Source organism: Capricornis sumatraensis, chromosome 14 (assembly GCF_032405125.1).
Source record: "Capricornis sumatraensis isolate serow.1 chromosome 14, serow.2, whole genome shotgun sequence".
Lineage (NCBI taxonomy): Eukaryota > Metazoa > Chordata > Mammalia > Artiodactyla > Bovidae > Capricornis > Capricornis sumatraensis.
This window is the reverse complement of record NC_091082.1, coordinates 50,786,725-50,799,509: the sequence shown is the minus strand read 5'-3', so window position 1 is coordinate 50,799,509 and position 12,785 is coordinate 50,786,725. Positions and strand designations below refer to the sequence as shown.

At 40.1% G+C, this 12,785-nt stretch overlaps 1 protein-coding gene across 2 annotated transcripts in view; it reads left to right on the top strand.

Annotated features, from left to right (window-relative positions):
• The window catches only part of UBE4B (ubiquitination factor E4B), a 122,270-nt gene that overhangs the window by 67,329 nt on the left and 42,156 nt on the right, over positions 1-12,785 (top strand). For both annotated transcript variants that reach the window (XM_068986640.1, XM_068986639.1), the window contains 4 exons: positions 5,965-6,106; positions 7,544-7,644; positions 8,642-8,756; positions 11,988-12,071. In XM_068986640.1, coding sequence (XP_068842741.1) covers positions 5,965-6,106; positions 7,544-7,644; positions 8,642-8,756; positions 11,988-12,071 — 442 coding nt within the window. The remainder of the gene's footprint in view (positions 1-5,964; positions 6,107-7,543; positions 7,645-8,641; positions 8,757-11,987; positions 12,072-12,785) is intronic.

Here is a 12,785-nt window from a genome sequence, read left to right as displayed (position 1 = left end):
TGATCTTCACAGCAGGGCCTCTAGTTACTGCAGGGAAATGTGGGCAGGTTCAGGAAGGTGGTTGTTGTTCACTCGCTCAGTCATGCCCGACTCTTTGTGACCCCATGGAGTGCAGCACGCCAGGCCTCCCTGTCCTTTACCATCTCCCAGAGCTTGTCCATTGAGTCAGTGATGCCATCCAACCATCTCATCCTCTGTTGCTCCGTTCTTCTACTATCATCAGTCTTTTCCAGCGTTAGTATCTTTTCCAGTGAGTCAGCTCTTCACATCAGATGGCCAAAGTATTGGAGCTTCGGCTTCAGCAAAAACCTTCAATGAGGTTAGTCTCATAACTAGAAGAAGGCAGAGCTGGAATCCAGATCTCACATGCCACCCAGCATACTGAGTTGCCTCTGACTTCTCCGTGTTTGCCCAGTAGGACTTGGATTATTCTCATTTCTTAGCAGTTATTTCACTGCCCAGAGTTTATGCATGTGTTCTTTTCCTTGGCAAGAAAGTGCCAACATTTTCCTTCTTAATTACAAAGTTCCACTCCAGTTGGTTGGCAAGTACTTTGCTGCTGCTCCTGCTGCTGCTGCTGCTGCTGCTGTGTCACTTCAGTCGTGTTCGATTCTGTGCGACCCCATAGACGGCAGCCCACCAGGCTCCCCGGTCCCTGGGATTCTCCAGGCAAGAACACTGGAGTGGGTTGCCATTTCCTTCTCCAGTGCATGAAAGTGAAAAGTGAAAGTGAAGTCGCTTAGTCGTGTCCGACTCTTAGCGACCTCGTGGACTGCAACCCACGAGGCTCCTCCGTCCATGGGATTTTCCAGGCAAGAGTACTGGAGTGGGGTGCCATTGCCTTCTCTGAGCAGGTACTTTGCTGGCTGTTAAAATGAAATCTCATCTGTCCAGGTTTTAGAAATTATAAATTCTGAATAGACATCAAAAAGAATTTAAAAGTACAGGGCATAATCATATTTAGCACATGAAACAAATAGAGAAGAGCGTGAGAATGCACATAGGGTCAGAACAGAGAAGTAGCAAAAAAATGATTCTTAATAATTTGGGTGATCAGCAAAGAGCTTTTTCTTTCCCCCTGTCTAATTGATCTTCTCAGAATTTTATTTACTAGGAAGTAAGCAATTTTAACACCTTCTTCTCACCCAGTAGGGTCAGTGCTGTAGAAACAGCTGTCAACAGGGATTGTATTGGTCTCCCCTTCTGCTGGCTCAGTGCAGTCAAAGGCTTGTACATCTTTTGAGAGGTAGTTGGGAAATACAGCCCTGTATTAATTCTTTATAGTGGTGATGATAAGGATTAATAAAAGAAAAACAACATTCCTTCTGGAATGTTTCGTAGTACTCTGAAAAAAGCTATATGAGTTATAAGGAGCTACTTCTTGAAGGAATGAAAATAAGTGAAATGAGAGTTTTCTTGTAATAAAGATAACAGAGGAAAAAAGAACATAAAGTAATTATTCTGAGGAAATGTTTTCTTATTGTTTCCTAGGAAGTTGATGACTAGAAAGACATTTTTCTTTTTCTTCTGTTTATTGGGATTCTTTTTTCATTGCTTAGATATTTCAGTGAAGGAGATTAGATCTTGAACATCATGAGCCTGTGTGAATAGAAAAAGAGTAAACTAGCAAACGGACACAACTGAGTGACTAAGCACAAACTACCAAACAGTGAAAAATACTGATATTTCTCCTCTTATTTCTACTGGTCATAAGTCAGAATCTTTCCACCATGTCTGTCCTCAAACCTCCAGTGATTCCCCTTCTCCCACAGGGTTAGACCCAAAGCCTAGGACCCTACATCTCCCATGTGTACACACACACACTCTTCCTGCCTCTCTCTGACATCTATACTCATTTCTTCATAGCACTTCTATATTATTTTTTTAAAAACTGTCTCCCCTCAGGGGACTTCCCTGGCAGTCCAGCCTTGGCTTTACAATGCAGGGGTATAAGTTTGATCTCTGGTCAGGGAGCTACGATGCCACATACCTTGGGACCAAAAAACCAAAACATAAAGCAGAAGCAGTGTTGTAATAAACTCAGTAAAGACTGTTTAAAAACCTGTCTGCATTATAGAGGGTGTAGTTGCCACATAAACAAGGTCTTGATCAGTTTCATCAAGGTGCTGCCCCCATGGCCTTCAACAATGCAGACATTTGTTCAAGGGATTTACATTGCTTATCCCTGCCCAGCTCTCCCTTTCCTTGCATTGAGAAAATATGCCATTCCAAAGTCTGCGTCTAAAAAAGAAAATGTGGAGTGATTATTTCCATCACGGAGGAAAAGGAACTGCCACAGAATCCTTTTAGAAAACTAGGTTTTTTGGTCCATTTAAAATGAGATTCAGTTTGCACAGATCTGATACATATATAAATCTCCAGATGTATTTTCCTTGTGTTTTCAGAAGGATTCCACTGTATTTACATCATGTGAAGTAATTACATTATTCAGTTGGATTGTTGATGTAGTTATCAGAAAATGGTTCCTGTATTCTCCCAGAAGGAGGTATCATTTTCTAGATACCCTTAGGACTTAAACATGGCAGATTTCCAGTGTCATATTCCACATGTCACAGTTGTAAAGGCATCATGAATTTTGTAGCAACATTTTTAGAGAAAAAATGAAATCGTATTTTAAAACATTTTTTTTAATGTCTGTTGATAGCATAAATTTAATGTGTTTAAACTGTACACACCTTTTTCCTCCAGGATCACATTTAGAACCTGAGTTCAGCTCTCTGAGTTTGAATCTAGAGACCCCTGTAAACCAATTTTGACCATTGGCAGTCATGCCCAGCACTGGTGAGACTGACCGACCGCCTTGCTCGCGATCTACTTCAGCATCCTTAAGACTGATCTCATAGTTTGGAAACATTGATGAATACTGGGTTTTACTCTGTGTTTACTATTTGGTTAAACTCTTGTTTCATTTCTTTCTTTCTCTTCTCTTGAAAGTCCCCTGGAAGTGTTATTTGGTGCCTGACAGATGATCACAACATACATCAACCTCTTTCAGCTTTGAAAATTCTCTGATAGATTCTGAATGTCTTTCTTTGTCTTGCCTGGCAGTCCTCTGCACACATCATCATGTCTTTTCATGTCTTTGCAAAATGTTTGTGAAGGCATTTTGGTTGACTTTGAGGTGTTCAACTCTAAGTTAAAATGAAAGGGAGTGTGTTGGCTAAGGACCGAGCCCAGTTTCCGTCAGCAGCCACCGTCGATGCATGCTGACTCCCACTGTTGATCAAGGGCACTGCGTTAGACTGGCTTGTTGCAAACGGCAAGGACCTATTGACATCAAATATAAGATGCTTTCCATTTCAGAAATGAAAACGTGAGAAAGATGGAGCTTATTATCAGGGAAATATTGTTTAAATATTTCATTTTCAACATGAGGAAGGTCTATTTTCATTGCTTCTGTGAGCGCTTCTCAAAGGAAGATGAACCTTAACTGTATATAGCAAATTGTGTATAGCAAACTGTATATAGAAGCTTTTATCAGCAAATTTCATCTTTGGGAAGTGCAGGGAATGGAGTCACGAACCTGGAAGAGGGAAGGATGGCAGATAGCTTGAGAGCGAGACGGCTGCAGGAAAGACCAAGTATTTTTCACCCCCTTTCTCCTGCGGTTTCACCATACTTCTTGTATTTATGGGTGGGTTTTTCTGTCTTGTTAGAGGGTTTTTTTTGTTTTTTTTTTTTGCTTTGCTTTATTACCATCCTCATCTTTCTGTTGTCTGGCCAACGAACAGATGCCAGATCTTACATTAATTCATGAAGTGTATCTCTAACTGATGTGAAGGCACAAGAATTAATTGTTTTGGGCTTTTTTTTTGATGTTTCCCACCCTGGACTGCCCATCTTTGTCTCTGTTGCGGCACTTTGAGGGTGGGTCCCTTATCTGCCCAGTCAGAAGGGTACTGGCTGCTTCTCAACCTCCTGTCCTCTCCTCCCTCTATCAGACTTGCGTAGGAAGTAAGTTGTAGATTTACAGGTCTCTGGCCTGAGAGCTTTGGATTTAAAGCCTTGCCATTGTTTTCATCTTTTCATTTATTTACTCACTTATTTAATTTTTGGCTGCACCTGGTCTTCATTGCAATGGTTGAGCTTTCTCTAGTTGTGGTGAGCGGGGGCTGCCCTTTGTTGGGGTGCTCCGGCCTTCTCATTGCACTGGCTTCTCTTGTTGCCAAGCATGGGCTCTAGAGTGTGTGGGCTTCAGTACTTGCGGCGCATAGCTCAAGTTGCCCCTTGGCGTGTGCAGTCCTCCTGGACTAGAGATTGAACCAATGTCCCCTGAATTGGCAGGCGAATTCTTAAACCCTGGACCACCTGTTTTCATCTTTTTTAAATGAAATATTCCAATACCATTCCAAAGATTCTTTTTTTTTTTAATTTAAATTTTATTTTTTTACTTTACAATACTGTATTCGTTTTGCCATGCATTGACATGAATCCACCACAGGTGTACATGAGTTCCCAACCCCTCTCCCCTCTCCCACCACCCTCCCCATATCATCTCTCTGGGTCATCCCAGTGCACCATCCCCAAGCATCCTGTATCCTGTATCGAACCTAGACTAGCGATTCATTTCTTACATGATAGTATACATGTTTCAGTGCCATTCTCCCAAATCCCAAAGATTCTTTATCATCTTTCACATGTAACTTTTTTTGTTGCTGTAGTAAAATTTATATCTTTTCATTCCTCTTCATTTCAAAATTCCTGGCCTCTTCCTATGCCGTGGTTAATCTTTTTGTATCTTTTACGCCTATCAAATTTGTGAGTTGAACATCACATTTGGTATTTGACCTATTGATAAATCGATCTAAACTTTGTTTTCCTAACAGCTAACCCTTATGATATGGAGAAGGCAATGGCAGCCCACTCCAGTACTCTTGCCTGGAAAATCCCATGGACGGAGGAGCCTAGTAGGCTGCAGTCCATGGGGTCGCTAGGAGTCGGACATGACTGAGTGACTTATATTTCACTTTTCACTTTCATGCATTGGAAAAGGAAATGGCAACCCACTCCAGTATTCTTGCCTGGAAGATCCCAGGGACAGGGGAACCTGGTGGGCTGCTGTCTTCAAGGTGGCACAGAGTCGGATGCAACTGAAGCGACTTAGCAGCAGCAGCAGCTGCAACCCTCATGATAATGGTCTCAGAGAATAGTTTTAATAGAAACAGGGCCCTCCCATTGTATCCTGTCTGTATTTGAGAAAGCACCTCCACATGATTTCACTTAACCTCAGTGCAGGTGAGATGGAAGTTCTGGGTTCAAGTAACAAGTACACAGTAGAGCTGGGGATAGAATGCAAGTTTGGATACTCCTAGCACAGGGTTTTGGTTTTGTTTTGACTAATACTACTTTGTCCCTTTCACTAAACGCTTTGGAAAATTTGTATTGATAACAAATATTTTCACGTCTCCTTCTAACTGGACAGTTTTCCTAAGTTCTGGTCCTGTTGCCAAATGCTGCATAAAGGCTTTGAGATGTGTGCTAGACATTAGGAAGGAGGGAGGGGTGTTTTGTCAGTCCCTTGTAACTTCACTCCTAAAGACTTTGCTTGCCTAACAGCACAGGCTGGCTTTAACCTGCAAGTCAGCCCGAGCACAGCTGGCCAGTTGGATTTACATACGTGTGGTATCCATTCAAATTCCTGGTGCTTAGTACCAGTTCTTAGTCCTCCTGGTTTTGTAAGGTGCTGTTCCTGAAAATATGAGATGCTGGATTTCTGGACAGACTTTCTTCTTAGGTCAATATAATGTTTCCTAAAAATCTCTGTTGTTGGACTCTGTTGTTGGAGCAGGTGAAGCCAGCAGTCAGCTCCAGGCGCAGGCGCATGGGGTCTGTGCTTTGTCCTGGGTGCGGGGACCCTAACAGGCTTTCTGCTACAGCATTGCGAGCTCTGTCATGTGGTTTACTGAGAACAGATCAAAACCATCCCTTTTCTTTTCTCCAAAGTCTGGGAGCCTCTGGTGGGGCAAGTACTTGGGATTCCTACAGCGACCATTTCACCATTGAAACATGCAAGGAGACAGACATGCTGAACTACCTCATCGAGTGTTTTGACCGAGTTGGAATAGAGGAAAAAAAAGCACCAAAGGTAATATGAAATAGATTCACTTAAAACCCACAAAACCTGGCTATATATTGGATAAATAATTGTTTTCTAAGCCCTTAATTAGATTCATTTTTTCAATCAGTACAGTGCTTACTGAGCATGTCATAGGTCGGGCACTACAGTAGAAGCTGGGCTGGATTAATGAACCAAACAGATGAAGATCCCAGTGCTTCTGGAGCTCATGTCCTAGTGGAGGGAAGATGTGACAGGGCCAAATGCTACTATCACCAATGACTTAACACTATGATAACTTCTCATAGTCTGTTGTAATCATAATAAAACATTTATAGAGTACCTGTCAACCATCGCACACTTTGCTAGGTCTCCATGAACTTAGGTTTTCACAGTTGTTCATTAGGCCGGTGTAATATAAGTTTTTTTTTTTTTTTTCATTGCACCTCACAGGGATCTAATACATACTACCGTTGGTCTTCCCTAAAAGCAAAGCAGTGTAAAGTGAACTTTGAAAAAAAGGGGGTTACCTATAATTGTCCAGAGTCACATAAATTGAGAAGCTGGTTTAAACTCAGAAAGCTACACTTTTTCTACTGTTTCATTCTGAATGAATATCTCATTTCAATCCTGTTTCCTTTTCATTCATTTTTTTTCTTCCTTTAAATTTTCAGTGACATATAGTGGCTCAGACAGTAAAGATTCTGTCTGTAATACTGGAGACCCAAGTTCAAGCCCTGGGTGGGAAGATTCCCTAGAGGAGGGCATGGCAACCCACTCCAGTATTCTTGCCTGGAGAATCCCCATGGACAGAGGAGCCTGGTGGGCCACAGTCCATGGAGTCGCAGAGTTGGATATGACTGAGCACCTAACACTTGCACTTTCATAGCTGATTTACAATGTTGTGTTAGTTTCAGGTGTACAGCAAAGTGAACCAGTTGTACATACACATATATCCACTCTTTTTTTATTCTTTTCCCATGTAAGTCATTAAGAGTATTATGTAGAGTTCCCTGTGCTATACAGTAGGTCCTTATTATTATCTGTTTTACATATAGTGTGTATATGTCAATCCCAGTCTCCCAGTTTATCTCCCTTCCTTCCCCATTCATTTCTAGTTCTCGTTTTCCATTAGAAATTAATCCAGTTCTCTACATGTTAGTTCATATTTGTGAAGGGCCTCTTGGAGTTTTTTGCACTTAACCTTAGCAAAAGCAAAGAGAGTGGGCCTGTTTTTGTAACCCCTGCGTGGTCACCTCAAGCCTCTGCTTCTTCTCTAACTGTAGGTTTTAGCAGAGGCAGTATGCTTGGATGATGCAGTTAATCTAGTTTGTTCATCATCAATAAAGGAAGAGAAAAAGATGCCTTTTCCTGCACAGCCATCTCTTCTGACTCTTCTGTCAGTTTTTAACTGCATGGGATTATTCTGTTTGTCTTTGTAGTCCTCACCCCGACCTGTCTTTGCAGATGTGCAGCCAGCCAGCAGTCAGCCAGCTTCTGAGCAACATCCGCTCACAGTGCATATCCCACACTGCATTAGTACTCCAGGGGTCCCTCACACAGCCAAGGTATGAGCAACCAATGTGTGCTTGCTGTTTGCAGCGAGAGGGCCTCTCCTTCCGTGGACACAGACTGCCCAGCCATGTTGCACCACATTGCCTAGCTCACTTCCTCGTCTGTGAAATGAACGGTTGACGAGATGGTCTCTGAGGTCCCTTTGTTTCTCTAAGATACTATGAAAATAAAACATTTCGTGTGCTTTATTGAGATAGATTGTGTTGTTGAAATGTGTTGACATCGGGGTAAGAAATTACTCACTTAGTTTAAAAGCAGCTGCTTGAAAGCAGTACAGATACTTGGAAAAAAAAAATACAGAGCCTCGCTTTCCATGTGTCATACAATCAATTTCTGTTATCCAGCAATAAAGAATGGTGGTGGAATAGGTAATATAGGGATCACCCACAGTGTCCTACATTATTAATTTTTGTTTGGAGGATCCCATAAAGTTTTAAGTTTAATAAAAGAGTATTTCTGTATTTCATTTCTCTTATGAAAAATATCTGAAGGAAAATTGGCACAGTTGCAGTATTTATTTATTCTGGATCACCTTGTATTATTTTCTGTATCATAACCATTTTTGAAATGTGTCAGAAAAAAGAAAAAAGATAGATATGTACTAAAAACACTATCCCCATGGTTAGAGTTAATAAGATCTTAAAGAAGTCTTCAGCTTGCTAATCTCCCCCCCGCCCCGTATTGGATGAGGTATAAAAGAGACATACAGTACTTTGGTTTTTCTAGTGCTTTATTCTTAAAGGGCCATATGGAGAAAAAGATGCATTCTTTGAAACTTTCTGTAACTTCTCACTGAAGAGCCCACAACATGATTGTTCTAACAGTAAAAAGGGTGATCTTTTGCCTCAACTATTGACTTATCTATTGTGTGGCCTATTTGGGAGATCTGAAGCTTGACCTGTGATTGTCAGCCACATGGCATTTTGTGTGTCCTGTAGTTACTGAGTGATGAGTTGATTCATCAGAGCCCTTGACTTTCTGGATCCGCAGGTCCCTGCAGCAGCCGTCCTTCCTAGTGCCGTACATGTTGTGTAGGAACCTCCCGTATGGCTTCATCCAGGAGCTGGTGAGAACCACTCACCAGGATGAAGAAGTGTTCAAGCAGGTAGGTTTTGTGTATTCACTATTGCAACATTTGGCTTAGAAGCTTTTCTGCCAAGGTAGATTTCTAGAGACAGCATATATTGAAATCTTGAGTTCCAGAATTTGAACATACACACGTTATTTGCTCAGAGAGCGCTCCCCAAGGTTCCTGCCTTGAGATCAGATTGACAGCTGCATTGTTCAAATCATGTGTCCATTTCAGCTCATCAGTCAAGCATCAAAATATTTTAAACACAGTCTGTGCCAAGTACTTTAGGAGATTAGAAGAAATATAAGGTCCTGTCTCTGATTTCAAGCTTTTAAAACACTACCAAGAGATAGTATAAGACATGATGTGCGTAAGTAGTGTTAAAAATTAATTCTGTGAATTTACAAAAAAGATTAATATTAAATCAGAGACCTAGCTGATTTAGCTGATTAGCTCAGCAGCCGTCCACATGTCACATAGAATGTCTTCTTGTTATTGGCCTGGAAATGATATCTCAGATCTTACGGATTACTTCATTCATTAAGTATCCATACGTTTTTTGGTATCCCACTGTGTAAAGTCAAGTGGAAATGAAGATATGCAATATTTAATAATAAAGCTTAATAATAATAATAGCTAATAAACTTAGTCTCAAAGGTTTCTTCCCTGATGGCTTAGCTGGTAAAGAATTCTGTGATGCATGAGACCTGGGTTGGGACGATCCCTTGGAGAAGGGAACGGCTCACCCACTCCAGTATTCTGGCCTGGAGAATTCCGTGGACTCCATGAGGTCGCAGAGTCGGACATGACTGAGCAACTTTCACTTCACTTCACTTTAGTAAATTTAGTCTCAAAGGTTTTTTCCAAGGTGAAACTTTGGCATGAATATTGATTACTGGCCTGTGGCCTGTGTTGTAAAGTAAGCACTTTGCCACAGCAGTTGCACAGAGCTGCTTCCCTTGATGAAAGGGTGTTTATGACTTACAATTTGCTGTTTGGTGATTTCTTTTTTTGCTTCTAGAAGGAATAAGAGAGACAATAGCTATAAATGATATGATTCTTTTTGGCCTTTTTTAATACCTAATATTATTTGTAACTATTCATCTTAAAGCCTTTGAATTCTCCGAAAGTATGTTTTCAAAATACTAGTAAAAGAAGAATCCAGCAGCGCAATTTCCAGTCGGTGTTGTGTGCTCCATAGTTGGAATTTATCGCCTGCAGACACAACTTAGTGACTGAACAACATCTTAGATGATGGTCTTACTGACTTACAGGAATATTTCAGGCATTATAGTGAGATTTCCTCTTCTAGAAAGTTAAGAGAACTCTTGATGAAAATGCATAGCTGTATTGGAAGGTTGAAGTGATACATTATGCTTTATGTGTAATATGCATAAATTAGAATACTTTTGCTTGAAAAGACATCATTTGGAGAATCCAGAGTAGCTTTAACTATGAAAGCCCAGGGATCAGCTAAAAGAGATACCTTATACTATTTTATTCATAGAGAAACTTACATAGAAGCTATGAAATAACCTTTTTTTTTAGTTGAGGTGAAACTCACGTAATATAAAATCAACCACTAAAGTGCCCCATTCCGTGGCACTCAGTACCTTCTCAATGTTGTGCAGTCTCCGCACACCTGTTTATTTTTAACCACAGAATTCTGATCCCTTGTCTTATCTTCTCTGTCACCATTTGTTTTTCCTCAGGGATGCCTCCAGTGGAGTTGCTGACCTGAAAAACAGCATTTTAGCTTTTTGTCTTGAGATTGTGGTAGATCTGAATTATTAAATCTTTGGATTGAAATTTCATTCTGCCTTTAATGTTTGAGATGTTCACAGATAAACAGAAATAAACAGTAGCTAGAATTTAGAGTTGATGATGAACACTTGGAGCATTTTTTATCAGTGCTGGGAGGTACTTATTTGAAAATAGAATTACTTAAAATGGTTAAGTTATACAGACAGTCTGTTTGATATTTGAAAAAATATTATGTTTAGTAATATTTTGACTGTTAGTTGTAAATTGTGCCCAAGTTTTACTTAATAGCATTCCTGGGGGAAAAAACTTTTCTAGGTGATCAATAGTGAAATTTATTTTTGGTAATTCTAGAACTACTGTTTGTTTTTTTCCTTTATTTCTTTGGCATTTCCCACCCCTCCAGCTCAGCATTACGTCTCCATTTTTAGCTCACTTACGAAAGCACATTACTTCTACCCTGATTGTTTGAGTTGTAAGAACTAGAGTGATCTATCTTCAAGAGATGTGTTACTATCTCAAGACACTTTCTAACACAGGGCACCTTTTTTTAAATACTGTGCTCCTTAAATGACACAGGTGTTCCAGACAACAGGATGAAATTAGAAGGAAAGAGAATTTTTCAAGTTTTTCTAGTTGCTTTTTAGCAACTCCTTTTTTTGGTTCCTTGATATTCAGACTGTCAGCTGTTGTTTACAACATTATCAGCTTAATGTTATTAATTGTGAATCCCAGTCAGCTCCCTGCATGTGGTGCTCAGTGAGTGTACTGTGAAAGTTAAAGATGGGCTGTGCTGAGCAGATTCTGCAGGGTGTCCCTGTGCCCTCGTATTAATGATGAACTTAAACATTCAGATTTCTCTGCCCTTAGTTCCGACACCAGGTTACTGTATTAGTTACACCTTTTATAGAATTAAGGCATTCTAATAGAATTTTCGTTTTTAATTTCAACATTTACCAACCATGTTTTTGTTCTACATAATTAAAGTTGAGATAACAGCCATTGTTGGTCTGTTTTTCTTGTTCTCTTCATAATAAACAAGGAAAGATGGAAAGAATTAAATGTAGATATGGGGATAGCAACAAAAAAATTCTTAAAATGTTGACAGAGTTGAGAAAATGCTGGGTCATTGAGTCCAGTTTCTTTATAGGCTGTAGATGCTTGGTAATTGGAACCATATGCATTGCTGAGATGTGCAGCGTTTAGTTGATTGGAGCAGGGAGCCCTGCAGAGTCCTAGAGCAAACTCCAAAATTGTGAGTTTCTGTTAAATCCCAGGGAGTCTTGTCAGAGGTTTAGGGTTCACCAAAACCTGTTTCTTCTGGAGGATTTCAGCCTTGCAAAAAGACAAAACAACACCCTGTGGCTGGATTCTAGGCTCCTTTCTATGCAAAACAGCCTTTCTTTGGGGAAGCTGTACAAATGCTTGGACTTGCAGATTTGGCACTTTATTTGACATGCATTTTCTTAAACTTACATTTATGATTTTTTTTTTGTCTTGTAGATCTTTATCCCCATTTTACAAGGCCTGGCTCTTGCTGCCAAAGAGTGCTCCCTGGATAGTGACTACTTTAAATACCCCCTCATGGTAAAGCTTTGTTCTTTTTCCTATAACCCATTCAGTTGATGTTTTTCTTCCAGATGATTTTAACGTCCACTTCTCTTCCAGGTCCTCGATCAGTCTTGTTTTCAAATGTAAAATGTGAAAGCGTTGTATTGGTCATGCATAGTGTTTATTGGGCAGTGAGATGCATCTGTAAAGACAGTTAGCAGCATGGTACCTATTGCACCATCAGAGTCCTAGACAGGAGTCAGTGATGGAGGCATTTGAATGTGCTTCACCTTAATCATTGGTGATAACCTTCTGATTGTCCTAGCAATGAGCATAATGTATTTGGGATGAAATTTTGTTAATTAGGGGGAAAAATAAAGGAACTAAGACAAATGCAACTAAAAAGAGTTAAACTAAGAAAAGAAATACAATTTTATCTTTATGTAGTGACTTTGTACAGAAAATCACAGTGATTTCTCTTGTTCATCTTCCCTATTTTCTGAGGCTGTGCACTTCCTTTCAGACTTTACTTGAAAAACCCAGATCTTCTCAGCTCCTGCAGACACTTAGAGCAAGCGTAAATTGTGGACAGAACTTTCGGCTGGATTCTCACCAAGGGTCTCCACTGTCATGAAAACATTACCACCAGAAAGAAAATAAGAGTCTTTTTTCTTCTCTGAATTCACTTCTTTAAAATTTTGTGAGAAAAGTACTTTGAAGCCTTACTGAATAATTTTCATTCTAAAAGTA